The sequence below is a fragment of the Ictidomys tridecemlineatus genome, chromosome 6 (assembly GCF_052094955.1).
Source record: "Ictidomys tridecemlineatus isolate mIctTri1 chromosome 6, mIctTri1.hap1, whole genome shotgun sequence".
In the NCBI taxonomy this organism is placed as follows: domain Eukaryota; kingdom Metazoa; phylum Chordata; class Mammalia; order Rodentia; family Sciuridae; genus Ictidomys; species Ictidomys tridecemlineatus.
This window is the reverse complement of record NC_135482.1, coordinates 54,793,947-54,806,858: the sequence shown is the minus strand read 5'-3', so window position 1 is coordinate 54,806,858 and position 12,912 is coordinate 54,793,947. Positions and strand designations below refer to the sequence as shown.

The window sequence follows — 12,912 nt, the reverse complement described above, 5'->3', positions numbered from 1 at the left end:
GCAGTCAGAATCTGCACTAGAGCAGAGCTCAGCTTAATGTACAAAAGTCCTGGCAATCAGAGCTACAGCATCAGCCAATGGGAAAGGCTCCTCACCAGGAATGAGCTTTGTCCCCTCAGGGGAGGGAGGTCCTATAACCTCTCTTCCAGGGATTTCTCCACAGTGATAAATATCTCTTCTAATTCCAAGTTACAAGACTGCCCATAGACACTTTGAACCAATGAAAATGGCGTTGTAACAGTTTTATCATTTAGCAAACTCTAATTCCTTCCACCTTTTCTTTGATACTTACATGTACATAGTCAAAGACAAAGACAGATTTACACAATTAGTTGACAATTACCTTGAGTCCATCAGCAACCTTTCATCTTTGAAAAGTACAAGGCCATTGCCCTTTGGGGGATCAGACAGTGATCAGTGATCAAATTCAAAAGCATCATATTTAAAAAAAAAAAAAGTGCCCATTTTTGATGCTATTCCATAATGTATTTATTTGCTATTAAAATAGTCAAACTTGTTCATGCACAATAAAACTGAGAGTCCACAAATGTGTACCAGACTTATCCTATGTTTTACAGTACTTGCAGCAGGAATTCTACCCTACTATGCCAACTTATCTTCCACCTTACTCTAGAGGCTGCTCTGTCTGCCTGAGAAAGCTACACAAAGAGGGAGGGAGACAGCAGACAAGGGCTGGTAAGTGCTAGAAAGGAGGTATTTATATTTACAATTGCCTTTCCTTTCATGTTTTGAATTTGGTACTTAAGGAACTTTCAGCCAAAGAAAGAAGAGATGGTATTGGTTAGAAGTCTGATTGTTTTGGTCTCTACCCAACCAGAGCCCCAAACCTCTGGCCTGTGGAAGCCAGCAGAGAAACTATAATAAGGAAGAGAAGGAAAAGTAACTAGACCAGAATGGAGACACATGTTGAATCTTGCCACCCCAATCATGAAAAGCTACTACCTCTCACTTTATTGTTGTGTCTGTCTTGGCAGAACAAGCCTCATTCGGCAAAGAGGGAAGTCTCTTAGAAGAAGCTGTACCTAATACTTCAAAGCAGCAATGTAAATGGCTGGTACGAAGGTGGGGGAGAGACTTTAGAAAATGATTCAGATTCAGGATAAACACTGATAATATAGAAGTTTCTGAGGCAAGATATACTGGAAGGTTAAGTTCAAGGAGTAGGAGTCAATTTTATGGCCTTCAAGAAGCAACACTGGAAAAAAAAGCTGATCAGTGAGTCATTCCATGGATCTAGAATTGATGTTACTTTGGAAAAACCAAGTTTTATGAATGAAAAAAAAAATTTTGGTACATGGAAAAGTTGGAATAGAAAAGCTTACTATGTATATGAATTTGGACTAGGTCATCCATTCATTCATCCATCTAACCAAAAAACATATACTGAGTGTCTATGTGTGCCAGGCACTGTGCTATATGCCAGGGTAGTAATGGGGACAAAAACAGATGGGATATCAACTTTTGTGAAGTTCCATTTTGGTGAAGGAAAGACATTTAAGACTCCACAAATACATAACTAAAAATATAATTATTTATACAATAACAAGGTACACTGTTATAACAGAGAAGGTACAAAAATGCAAAAGTGACACAAGTCTTATCTATGAAGGGTGGAGGGAGGGTGGGTTCTCTAGACAGGGGAAAAGCATACCACAGGAACCTGGGGCAGCTCAACCTGGCCTGCCTGGGACACAGCAATGACTCTAGAGAAGGTTCAAAGGGAAAAGAGGATGCATAGTATTCTATATATTGAGAAGGACTGTGCTCTTGACTTAAGAGCAGTGGGGGACCACTGAAGGATCTAGAGAGCCATGTAAGGATCACGAATTTATTGTTTCAAATACAGCTGTTTTCAAAAACCTAGTAAGTTTGTATTCTGGGGACCAGTTTGGATTAAATGTGAAGATAAACTGAAGAGTGTTTGTCACAAATACAACTCGGTGAACAGTAAACTCTCTTTTAAGTGCAAGTCATAAACACTTTAAAATTCAATGAAAGAATACTACTTATCGTATTAAGATCCTTATGTGTTTATTTTGTAAGACCTGCATTCCGTGAGCTTATTTCCATTAAGCACAACAGTACGTGGCTTCTCTGAGCTAGTGAAGGCTGTAGCCCTAAGAGGCAGAGTCTGACAAGCAAAGACGACTCTGCCCATTCATCCACAACAGGGCAGCATATACTTGGGGATGAAATCCGGGTTCCTCTTACCCAGATGTGGGCAAGGACAGTATATGGTTTGTGTCCACTTACTCAAAACAAAGTACTTTGACTCCCTCAGAACCTTAGGTTCTAATTCTAGCAAATCTGCTCCCCACCTTCCTGAATTAACACAACAAACTGGTGAACTCTTTCCAAATATTGACTTGAAAAGCACTGGATAAGACAACTATTTGGGCTGTACTGCCTACTCACAAAATTACTCAAATATATATCCTTACTTGAGAGTGTTATAATGCTTGCAGCCTTCCCTATATACAACTTCATCTCTGAGCTATGAACCTATTAAAATAATCAATATTGTTTGAAAAGTTATAAAGAGAGTTTGGTGAATAATTTAAATAAACTCAGTGCCACAAACCAAGCAAGCATTTCTTATATCAGTGTCCCCCAAACCGATTTCTTTAACAGTCTGATTTTTGGAGTGTAATGAGATATGCTTACTTTTAGATGAAATTCTCACTTAATATGGTGCTGGGCTGAGTAGGTAACTAACTAACTATGGAGATGCTCCTCCACCTAAGATGCAGTTACATCCCAACAAACATGTAAGCTGACAATATCATAAGTCAAAAATGTATATAGTACACCTAATCTACTGAACACTATGGCTCATCCTGGCCAACCTTACATGTGCTCAGAACATGCGCATGAGCCTACAGAGAGGCAAAACCATCTTGCACAAAGGTGTTTATAATAAAGTGTTGATTACTTCATAATTTATTACACTGTACTGAAAGTGAAAAAGAATCATCGTATGGGTATACTTTTACACCATCACAAAGTTGAAATATCAAAAGTTCCTAAGTTGAACCATCCTAAGTCGGGGCGGTCTGTATTGCAGTCTGATTTCTATCACTTGTTCAACTTGTACCCTCCCCCGTCACTCAGAAGTCAATACTCATATGAATCCCACCCCATGGCCAATTTCTCTTTGTGGGGGAAAAAAAAGGTATGTGGCCCAGCACACTACAGGGCTAAGGTTCAGAACAACTCTAGGGATTTATAGGTAACAAGTATTTGGCAAGTCATAATTGTTAATTCTCAAAGGCACATTATGGCACTTGATTTTGTAAATGAACACTCCTTAATGCTATCTCCATAAAAGAAGAAAATCAGATTCTGTGATAAACTGTGTAAATTCATTGCTCTGCTTAAAAAAGTAAAAAATAAAAATTCAATGATTCCTCTAAACTGCAAATCACCTAAGCATGGCAGAAGCCTCATGAGCTGATCCTACTAACTTCCTAGGTCTCCTTCTTCCTCTAGACCTTCCCTGCCCTCCCATCCATACATTCTAAAACCTTATGCACTGGCACACCCCTGAGAATCCTTCGTCATCCTAGACCTCACCTCACTTGGACAAGAATGTCTTTATAATCTGTCTTCTCACTATTGAGAGCCCCATAAGAGCAGAGATCAAGACCTATTTTTCTTTGTTCTCTAGTGCATAGTTAATGTTATTGTTGGGCACTTAAGCAATTCAAAATATACTTTACAGATACAAGACTTAGGCTACAAATATTGCTATTATTAATTATAATTTTGTGCTCCCCCTTTTTTGTTTTTTGACCAGTTAAAGAAAGCAAAAGTTTTCCTGTTAATTTACCTACTGCTGCCAGGATGATTTCTAAATCCTGTCTTCCTCCTGTGACCTTTCCACTCAAGAATCCACTTTGGCCCCCTGCCCCAATCCTTTGCTCCTCTGCCAAGCCCACCACACTGCAACTGGAGCAGCTGCGGCTGCTCACACCCTTCAGAGCCCTTTCATGTACACATGCCATTTGATCCTCTGCCGGAACCATGGGAGATAGATGGGCAGACATCTCAGACAGTACAGATAAACAAAGAAGAGTTAATTAAGTCTGCCTAAGGTCAGACAGGTCATTAGTATGAGACAAGACCAAAACCTGTGTGCCCAATTCCCAGCTCAGGTCCCTCTCCTGTTGCACAAGGGCCCACAATTGCTCTTGTCCACTCTTCTGAATAAACCTCACTCTCATTTCTTAATGGGTACCTTTTTTTTGTGCCTGGGACTCTACTGGGCTGCTGAGAGGACAGAGAGGTCAGTCAGATGTGAGTCCTACACTGGAACAAGCTGTAACAAATGCCATTAGAAACGACACGCACTATACCTGTAGACCTTTCAAAACTGAAAGAAAAATCCCCATGATTCTACAAACAAGTTCACCCCACACAGAATACCATTCCCCACCACCACCGCCGCCACCCAGTGTTGTTCTCAGTAGTGTACAAACTGCCTGAGATCTGAGGGAAGAGCATCACTTTTATCCTTTCCTGCCTCCCCAAAGCATCTCCATTTGAGAAGACACATGATGTGACAGAATCACATCTCACATGCATTAGGTTCCAAGGTCAGCAGACAGGGGGAAACATCTATCATCAGCGTGCCCTTGAAGTCCTCAGGACACAGCCAAGCACTTTTCGACACTCTCCCTCCCACGCTCCATGAATCCAACGTGGCCAGCTGCCTTCAGAGTGGGAGCAGATCAATTTTGTAGGGAAAGACTATGTGTTTTATCATTGTTTATTATATTCTGAATTTTTAAGTTCAGGACCTGATGAAGAAGTCCACAAGCGTGAAGGGCACATGTGCTATGAAAGCCGTATTTCTGAATACCAAAGTCACCCTTAGTGAGCTGAGACATTCAAACTTACAAAGACAAATGAGAAAAGGGGTTCTGATTTCCCACCTCCCACATACTCCAGAGCAGGTTTCTCTCTTGCTCGAGTGGTGAGGTGAATCCTTGAGTTACTGAAATTACTTCTCTTGTTCTCATTTTTTTTCTTTCAACCAGTATTATTGTAATAATTTATAATTATTATTATTATTTTACCAAGTATGCATAGTTGAACAGTCTCCAATAGTAAATCTTTAGTCACAGGTTTAGACTAAATGTACATGGATCTCTCTGGATTATGCTAAATGCATATGAATATTTATAAATATTCCTTAATTCATGCATTAAGCATTAACTAACTATGCCACACACCTGCATTAAGGAAAGGAACTTCGACCACAGAGGCCTCACAATGCAGCAGAGGAGAAAAGCAGCAGCAATATCATTTTATGCCTATATATCAGTTGGTCTACAAGGCAAAGTGGGCCTCAATGGAGCAGGGCGGTCAACTGGGAGCCCTCTGTGACCACACACACTCCTCACACTTCCTGGTTTGATATCACACCAGGTGTTTTCTGCCTTCCTCCTTCCAACAGGTCAGCTCTCTGGGGGCAGGGATTTTCGTCTGTTCTGTTCCCTACTCCTCTGATCCTAGAACTATGCCCAGCACAAGGTAGAACTCGGTCAGCATTCAGTATTCACCTTCACTGGCCACATCAAAGGACATCTGCCACAGCATTCTAATCCCTTTTCACGGCCTTTATCATGGACTGAAGTCATCTTTCCTTTTAAAGTCTGTTTGCCTATCTGTTTTTCTCTCTCTCCTCGATAGAAGGGAAATTTCACAGTTTTTCATCACTGCTCTTCACTTAAAACAGAGCCTGGCACACAACAGGGAGTCAACACATTTTAGTTGAATGAATCGTCTCAGCACTCAGTGAGTACCAAATGGCTTTACTGTATCCTCTCTCTGAATCTTCACAATAATCCTGTGAGATAGGCATTATTACTATTCTCCTTTTAAAGCTGAGGAAAAAACAGAAAGAAAGTAACTTGCCCAGGGTCACAAAACTAACAATAGGTGGAGCCAGCAATTAATACCAGGCTGTCTGACTTGAGCTTTGCTTTAATTACTCTTCTATGTGACCAAAGCAGCACTGTAGAAGGGGGCCAATACCACTCTTGTTGCATAGGTTCAATCCTCTGCCCCCTTCTCCCCGCTCCTGCCACCTCCAGGCCATTCTCCATACCAAGGCCAAAGTGACACTGTCAAATACCAGATCTGTTGGTCTCACAGCTTAAAATCTCTACAATGGCTTCCCATTGAATGAGCACGTTTTTGAGGGCTACCAACAAAGGTAATCAGCATTTATAATGACCCCCCCCAAAAAAAGGGTAACAATGTCATCTCTGGACAAATGACAGGCTATAAAGAAAACGACAGACTTGGAGGAAATGTTCTACCTGGTAAGATAAGAGATAAGGATAAAAGGATTATTTGTGATACTGACCTTATCAGTAATTTCAGAAATACTTATGGAATAGCTGATCAGACTGGAAGGGCAAATACTTTAAAATGAATAAACCTGGGCCCTACCCAAACCCACTGATTTAGAAACTCTAGGAGGGAATCTACTAATCTACATTTTTCCCCTTCTTCTGTGAGTGAGTGTGTGTGTGTGTGTGTGTGTGTGTGTGTGTGTTTGGTTGTAATAGGGATTGAACCCAGGAGTGCTCTACCTACATCCCCAGCTCTTCCCCACTTTTTTTTTCTTTTGAGTCAGGTATCACTAAGCTGCCCAGGTTGGTCTTAAACTCTTGATTCTACTGTTTCAGTCTCCCAAGTCACTGGGACTCACCAGTGTAGGCTACAGTGCCCAGGTCCATTTTTAACAAGCACTCCAGGTAAAACTTTGACAGCTACTGACCTAAACACTTCTCAAAACCAGACAAGTGTCTGCAAGTTGGGCAGTACTATATAAACCATCAGCATCACAGCTAAGACCCAACTCACCTATTTAATAACCAACAAGGCCTCTTTCATTCAACAATCATGTTGCACAAGTTACAAATTCAAACTTCCCTAACCCAGGTCCACATGTTTCAAAACTGCCCAGTGCTTGAGCAGGTCATGTCACAATGGCTTTCCACTGAATGAGCACATTTAGAGGGCCACCAGAGCCAAAACTAGCACATCAGTAAAATTGGCTCACTTATGCCAGGTCAACTGTTTCACTGTATGTTCATTCCCAAGATTGTTCCATTTCTTTACCTAAAAAATACCATCCCGCCACAGCCATGAAATTGTGAGAGAAAAACAAGGACACACACAAGTCATGCCTTGCCCCTAGCACAGGGGCTGACTTCTGAGACAACTCTGTGGGATTCAAAGGAAAGCAGGTCTATTCAGGTCTTTTATATTCTCAAAGATCCCTGAAAAGGTTAGAGATGAGTTTTGTACATGAGCATGTTCAACCAGCATCCCAGGTGCCTGGCATTTTACTAGGCTTCCCCGATGTTACCAGAACCAGTCCCTAACTGAATGTCTCTGGACATTAGTATATCATTTGACAAGATATGAGCTCCTGGCTCCTACGACTAAGAGGGAGATCTTACCAGGTACAGTCTTCTCTGTATCCAGGCCCTCCAGCTGAGAGAGCACAAGGCAGCAATGGAATGAAGCCTGGATATTAAATCTTATGCTGAAAACTCAGCTAATTTTTCCTTTTAACACAAGTTTTCAAATTATTTAACCTGTGTAAATAACCCAGAAAAAAAGTTTTCCTCTAGACAACAGAAAGTAAAAAAAAAAAAAAAAAAATGTAAAACTTGATAACACAGGGGTCCAACGGTCTTAGAAACTCCTTTGAAAAATATGGGCTTTAATTGTGACGCTACACCAAGTATCCAATCCGAGTCATGTCATGTGGTTTAGTAGATTTTTTTTCCCTAAAATTTCAGAGATGTATTTAAATACTGATATCCAGCTCTGATTACTTTCAAGTTCTTCTTTAAAAAAGAAAATGTTTCAGCCTAAGCAATAGAACATGGAAACAGTTAGTGTTTTAGAAACAGTGGTTGTGCTCTGCAATATCCAAGAGACTGCAGGAGAAAACAAAACATTGGTGGAAGGAAACAACCAGAAATAAAATTCCTCAAGATATTTCATAGGTACGATAATAAATTTTCACTCTCCACATTGCCTGAGTAAGCCCATCCTACAAATTACTCTTGAGAGTCTACATAATCTAGTTAGTAATTGGTTCTATCATTATATGAGAACAAAGCAATCACTGGTCAGATGTACTGCAGCAGATTAAGGGGAAAAAGAGTGAGATTATTCAGGCTGATTTGACATAGCTCTTGCTAAAGCCAAACACAAAGAAAAACAATATGGAGAAAAATCCAAATTTTGACGATTTCTAACTTTTTAGATACTCTTCTGGCTTTCTATTTCCAAATTACAGCCTTAAAGGTTATAACCGCTGTTATTTATTTCCAATAGAATTTTCTAATTTCCTCCCAAGCTCTAGGCTTCCGACTCTATGCCAGGCCAAAGTACACACTATTTTCCTCACCCCATCCAGGCTACAAACTGGCCCCACAGACCCCTCGGCAATGAAGTGTACCATGACCCTCAAGGCCCTCTTGAGCATGCTGACAGAACCTGCCAAAACACAAGACCAGGAAAGCAAGGCAAAGTGGGGTTTAAAAAGCTCCTTTGGCCAAAGGAGAATACCTAGTGAGATAACAAAACCAAGATTCCATTTTAGACTCCAATATTTTAAGCAATGGTAAAAGACAAAGAAAATGGGTATTAATGCTAGCATAAAAATATTTTTTAGACTCAGTGTTTATTTGTCAAATACCAACTGCTTTTTCTTTCATTCCTTTCTGTTTCTGATCTTCGCTAAAACCACATCGGTATCAAATGTCACTTAGTTCTTATTCAAACAGAAGAAAGCAGACAGAGCGGCTGTACCGTGACTTGGCTGACCTGGGCCCTCAGTAAAAACAAACCTCTATAAATCACCAGATGTAAGCAATTGGGTAGTGATCACTTTAATTAATTGAACAGCTTTCCTGAAATTTACTGTATAATTTCAACCCTCCCAACACCTTCACCAGAAGCAACTAACAATGGTGATTTTTCTCTGATGATGTTTTTAGCTTCAATGGCACAAATATATACTTTTTAATTATTCAAGAATAAGATGGTAAATTACTTAATTTAAGAAAATAAATCAGGAGCATTCTGAATGCTACTTTTAAATGCTCAAAAATAAAAAATCATTCTACAATCTACCTCAATACACGAATATAAATATGTTTATACTCTACAAAAATGCAAAAACCACAATTTTAATTGTATTTGAAAACTCTTATTTGCAAAATAACATGTGATGTTTCTAACTTCAATTACATATTTAATTCTCACTGCCTCAGTTGATATTTCGAGTTGAGGTTTCTAAACCCTGACCTTCCACTCCAGCTGCCTCACTTTAAAAAGGGAACCTCAATGCCTTAACACCAACTCTCAAGTATCCTCACAAAACAATTCTCATCATTCTCCACTAGGAGATATGTAATCCATGGATTCCATGCCAACCACTGAGCCACACCAGAATTAAAATCCTAACATAGAGAATGTCATCAAACACACATCTCTATGGGGCTCCTTTGTATGTTGAAGACCAACTAGTTTAACAATGACAGCAAAACATAAAGTATGTTGTTAGATGGTACATGGACACTTGAGATTCAGAAGTGGCACTACAGTTGAAAAATAAGTTAATCAAGTTAAAGAATCCTTCTTTATTATATCCTAGAGGAAATATTCATACTTCGCTCTTAAGAGCTTTAAGCTAGCCCACATGAACCATGGAACATCTAATACCCATGGCTCTTACAAACATACACATGAAATTTTGTTGATATTCACTTACAAGGAAAGAAGTGTGATATTTGCTGAAACTGGTCCCAGATTTGGAATGGTCTCCAATTCATTGTTGTTCAGTTTCCTATAAATGTGAGAAAAGGTGGTGGGGGGCTAATTAGATCATCTGTAATTCAGATATGAAAACTTTATAAATTATTTAAAAATTCCTTCCAAGTTCAAAGTTTTAAATAATTTATTATAATCCACAAATGTTTATACAGTGAAAAGGTAATATAGTTTATGCAAATCTCTAACAAAAAGTAACTAGGACTCACACTTCTCGAAGGCTTTGAAGGTGGTTCATGGAACTTGCCTTGATGGATGATAATCTGTTGTGACTTAGGTCCCTTTAAGAAAATGAAAATTATTAGTTTCTAAAAACCAAAATTGTGATCAACAACACGCAAGACAGAGTGGGCTTATGAACTAGTGGCACAATCAACCTGAGTGACAACTGAAGAAATAATTGTCCATTCTGGCCACAAACTAGATGGCACCCAAAACGCTAAACTCAAAAATATAAACTCTAGAGGACAAAATTAGTTTAAGAACTGGCAGATTCAAATACTTTAAACCCACAAATGTTTTAAGAGATGTTTTTGGCACATGGTGAACAGATCTTTTGTGAACTGGTAGTTTTGCTTTACCCTCCCAAGTCCCCACTCCCAACTCGATATGGTGACATCATGGCTCATGAAAAATGGCTAATTAGGCAGGTTGCTGAAACTACAGCTTCTATGCAAACCTTTTTATTATCACAAAATTAAGTATCAATGTTTTTATTGCAGTCAGACAAAACAGAAATTGCTTTTCACCCCAAACTGTTTGCTTTGGTTAAGGCACTAAATTGTATTAAAATTTGGGGGTGTGTGTGTATGAGTGTGTGTATATGTGCACGCACGCCTGTGTGTTAAAAAGGTACAAAACCACCTGAACCCTCTGCTTTCTGGAGCTCCCCAAATCTAAATATCTGGTAATTTAACATGTAATTTAAACCACATCGACCATCTTTTAACAAAGTTAAGCAGACTGTACAAGCACCTGTGAATACATTCAATCACTAAAATGAATGTGTTTCTCACTCAAACTTAGTGTTTACCAGTCTAACTTAGTAACAATTTCACAGAATATCAATCCTAATATAAAAACAACAAATTCCTACATACATGATGGTCCAAGGAATTCATCTTGTCACTTAGATTCAAAATTCGAAACGAAATCTGGCAAATTGCTTGACTACAATCCCTGTATGTTCCAACAATACACTGACTATGTGCCTTCAAAATGGTGTAATGAAAATAAAATGGCTGAGCTGATACCGCAAATGGGGCTGATACCGCAGTATGGCTTACAAGGGGCCCACTCTAAGAGGTAAATTGGCTCTTCCTAAATTAATTCTTTGTGTTTAAAATTTAAGATTTTTTAAATAAGGAAAGTTTTCCAACAACTAAAGTCCACTGAACAAAAAGCATGAACTATGTTACATGCATAAGTATGTTCTCCCAAAATAAATAACTAAAAACAGAGAGAAGAAAAGTGTTATTCGGTGCCTAGTTAACAATTAGAAATCAGAGATCCTTTCACAGTCTCCAAGTTTTTATTTTGAGTAACCCTGGATTTCTCTATTTGACCTTTAAAAAAAAAAAAACTGCAAAGGTTTTATTCCAAGTATGTTTGCCTAAAGACCTACCAGACAGTAACAGACATGAGTAGATTTGTTCTGGTAGAGTTATAACATGAAAAAAAAAAAAAATCTGGCACAGTCTTTAAACTATAAAAATCCTGCAATTACAACCACTGCTGTGCATGCTCACCACCGGCTGGAGCCAGACACTTTCCCTCACAGTCCGGCCCAAGTCCATCTGGAGTTCATCAAGGAAACCGTGAGCCCAACAACTCACGTTAGGATTCAAACAAAACCTGTGTGCTTTTAGCACCCCAGACAGTCCCAGATTTCCCACATGGCTTAAAAAACAACCAAGGAAAGGAGTCCTTCACCTGGGAGGCAGCCAGAATCCTCAGAGAGTCTCATTTGAGCTGACATAACTCAGGAACATTGAACCTGCATTCCCCCATTGTTTCCTAGTTTTAAAAGCAAAGGGGGAACCAATCTGGCATTTACATTTAATACAGGTGATTTTTCCTTTTAATTAAAAAAACTGAAACCGCACTCTCCACTTTATTGTTAGGATTATTCCACAGGGCAATCCTGTGAGAAATGAGATTGAGTGCTTAACTTTTTTCTACCAGTAATGGGATGAGATCCTCAAACAAAAGACCTTTAAAATGAGAAACTACCTTCAGAGACCAGGGCACATGCAGGGAACCACTCATTTCTGATCCAGAAGCAGGAGCTGGCAAACTTAAATATTTCAGTTATTGCAACACACTTGCATGCTTGAGTTTTGTGTGCTATTAAAACCACATTATATGTGGGAGAAGAAAAAAATCGCCCTGTACGTGACTTTTACTGCTAAATACTTAAAACCATGAAACTTTTAATGTACCTAAATTTAGATTTAATATAGTTTTCATTTCAGCAATGATTACTTTCCAGTTAAAGGATGTCACATTTTCCTAAATCTTCCTTACATTGTTTTTATGGCTACATCACTCAGGAGAGATTCACAATTGTACAATTCTTGTGTTTTGTTAAACTCAGAACATAAAGCATTCAAAGAGGAGGGTAGATTCTTCGTTTTTAGAATTCCACTAATGAACATCTTCCCCAATTAAAAAAAAAAAAAAAATGTTGTAGTGAAGTTAACAAATGGGAAAGATGGTATGGGAGAGAAGTGTTAACTATTTTCCCAGAACCAAATCCTCAAAACTCAAACTCTTTCTACACGACAGAGAGAAGATTCTCTTCCTGCATATTAGCAAGCAAATAAATATATATGAAAATAATTAATTTACAACATGTGGTTCCAGCTCTCATTTTCTTCCTTTTAGCATTTAGGAATCTGACTTCTAAGTCAAATTTTAAAATGCAAATACAGCAGAGCTTCTTAATCAATCCCACTGGGCCTGCAGAGCTGCTAATTCAGCAGAAATCTGGAAAGCTGAAAAACAAAAAGCCAGGCTGTAGCT

The 12,912-nt window shown here is 39.0% G+C and overlaps 1 protein-coding gene across 2 annotated transcripts in view; it reads right to left on the bottom strand.

Annotated features, from left to right (window-relative positions):
- Lrig3 (leucine rich repeats and immunoglobulin like domains 3) overlaps positions 1-12,912 on the bottom strand; it is a 45,811-nt gene that overhangs the window by 29,538 nt on the left and 3,361 nt on the right. For both annotated transcript variants that reach the window (XM_078053231.1, XM_078053230.1), the window contains exons 2-3: positions 10,098-10,169; positions 9,830-9,904 (exon numbers count right to left, since the gene is read on the bottom strand). In XM_078053231.1, coding sequence (XP_077909357.1) covers positions 9,830-9,904; positions 10,098-10,169 — 147 coding nt within the window. The remainder of the gene's footprint in view (positions 1-9,829; positions 9,905-10,097; positions 10,170-12,912) is intronic.